Source organism: Dinoponera quadriceps, unplaced genomic scaffold (assembly GCF_001313825.1).
Source record: "Dinoponera quadriceps isolate SergipeBrazil2010 unplaced genomic scaffold, ASM131382v1 scaffold251, whole genome shotgun sequence".
In the NCBI taxonomy this organism is placed as follows: domain Eukaryota; kingdom Metazoa; phylum Arthropoda; class Insecta; order Hymenoptera; family Formicidae; genus Dinoponera; species Dinoponera quadriceps.
Window position 1 is genome coordinate 1 of NW_014554348.1, and position 2243 is coordinate 2243.

The window sequence follows — 2243 nt, forward strand, 5'->3', positions numbered from 1 at the left end:
AAATTACTGAAATTTGAATGACGAAATTTATGACAAAATTTATGACGATTTTATGTGATATGTTTATACAAATAATACATCGCGCATGAATAAATTTAAGTTGCTTAATGGTCAGTATAAAGAAATTTTATACTCCCTTGAAATGAAAAGCATCTCGCAGTTAATTCACTTTCAATGTGTCCCGATTGGAAAATAATTACGGCGCGTGAGTTCTATAAATGTAATAATTCTCGATTGTGTCCTTCGCCGGTTGTATATGATGGTAATTGCAATGTAGGAACAAGGCGACCTCCACGTTCTGAATTCTCGGCAAACGTGGTTGTTTTTCGCACCATTCTCTCAGTATCTGTATGTCTGACAACATTAATTCTGGATTTTTCCTCAGCTTCTCCTCGAGGGTGATGCACTTTATCGAAGACATCACTTAGGATTCGTATTTTCTATATAAAGTTTCTCTCTCACTTCACTACCATAAAACTGGTCTGTCTCGGTTGTTGCTTTAAATGAGTATTTGTTTATCAAGTTCCGAAATATTTAATAATCCGTCTTGATGAAAACTAAGAGCTTTTAATAAGAATCCGTCAAATTATGTGATAGTAGCGCAAATAAATCTATTATATCAGTCTTTTTTGTTGAAAATATAATAAAAGTATCAATTGTTCGCTTGTCTTTTCCGCTTCGGTGTTAGCTACGTACTGTACTGTTCTTCGTTATTATCGTTATAATTATCTCGACGTTTACTTTTGAATAATACATATAACTTGTTTTCCCACTCTCAATAATTGCTAATTGGAGCTAAGAACGCGATCAGAAGAGTCTTCTTACGATAATATCGAGTGATATTATAATAAAAGTTACTAATGTAAAATGAAAATGGTTTATTTAATCAAGATGATCATATCTTTTTTCAACTATGAAAACATGATTTATGACACACGATATTCTGGACTCTTTTTAACTTATAGAACTTTTTACATTTTTGCTTTATTTTATTTGTATTTAGTTACATTTTTATTTGATTTTACGCTTAAAATGTCACGGAAACTTTATTCATATTTTTAATTACAGATTCCTGAGTCACGTTAGAATCAATTTTTTAGAGGTATTATTGTGGAAAATTTATACAGTGGATTCGCCCAGTTTTTCGAATATTTCGTTTTATAACTGCGCTCTTTGTTATTAAACCATAATTAAATAATATTTCGCCTGCGAGACGTTTTATGTAACCAATTTATACGACACTTTATATAAGCAGCATAAGAAACGAATAAGAAAGAAATAATATCTTGCAGCATAGCAATTTTCTTACGTAAAGAATTTTGTCGTTATCTTTGAACTCTTTTCCGAGTAGTGTTAGAAGAATCACGATTCTCCACAAAAAAATAATTGTTATAAAGTTCAAGATGTCACAAAAAGTAGTTCCTCCAGTAGAAAAGCTATAAATTAAATAATCATATCAGCATATATAATTGCATACTAGATATCGTTGCGTCGGTCGATTTCAAGTGGTTTACAGTTTCCTTCTACGTTAAACAAGTCGCTCGCCGACTTGCTTTTGCCGAGTCATTTCGCTTCGTCCACACGCCATTCGCCTCGTCCATCAGAAATCACTCGCAATATTCTTCGAGCTCACTTTTACTCGAATCTCGGCCAAATCATATATGGAACCTGCTTTTCCGCTTACTTCATTCGGCAGCTCGTCCACCGGAATGTATTTGGATGCGCTTTCCAAAGACAAGTGTAAATGTATCTAAATAAGTCAAGAAAAAAAGAAACATGTAAATGAAGTGCTGGAATGAGAATCGATGTGGGTATAATTCACGCGATTTCAAAGTTCGATGCTATAAATGAACAAGCAGTCAAGTACAAATTTTTCCGCGGAAATCGAAAGCAGTTGATGATTATATTAGGGGGACCGGAAAGTAATGTCGTTTCTGCACATGTCGATATTTGATTGTCATTTGGTAGCTCATTACGTACTTGGAAGGCGTGTCAAAGAGATTTTGAGGTTATTGTATCATATTTGCTTCTGAATAATTAAGTATTAGACTTTTTTTTTGCAATTTGGGGTGAAATGGCCAGCCAAATACCAGAAGAGCATATCCGGCATTGTATGCTTTTTGAGTTTCGCAAGGGTAATACCGCAACTGCTGCGACTAAAAACATTTGCGATGTTTATCCAAGCGCATTGGACGTTCGAAAATGCCAAAGATGGTTCTCCAAGTTCAGATCAGGCAATTTTG

The 2243-nt window shown here is 34.1% G+C and overlaps 1 protein-coding gene across 1 annotated transcript; it reads right to left on the bottom strand.

The window, feature by feature from the left end:
- Positions 1-142: 142 nt before the first annotated feature.
- On the bottom strand, positions 143-552 carry LOC106747247. Its single transcript, XM_014624605.1, has one exon. It carries the CDS (start codon positions 419-421, stop codon positions 197-199), a length of 225 nt encoding a protein of 74 aa, XP_014480091.1. The 5' UTR covers positions 422-552; the 3' UTR covers positions 143-196.
- Positions 553-2243: the final 1691 nt, after the last annotated feature.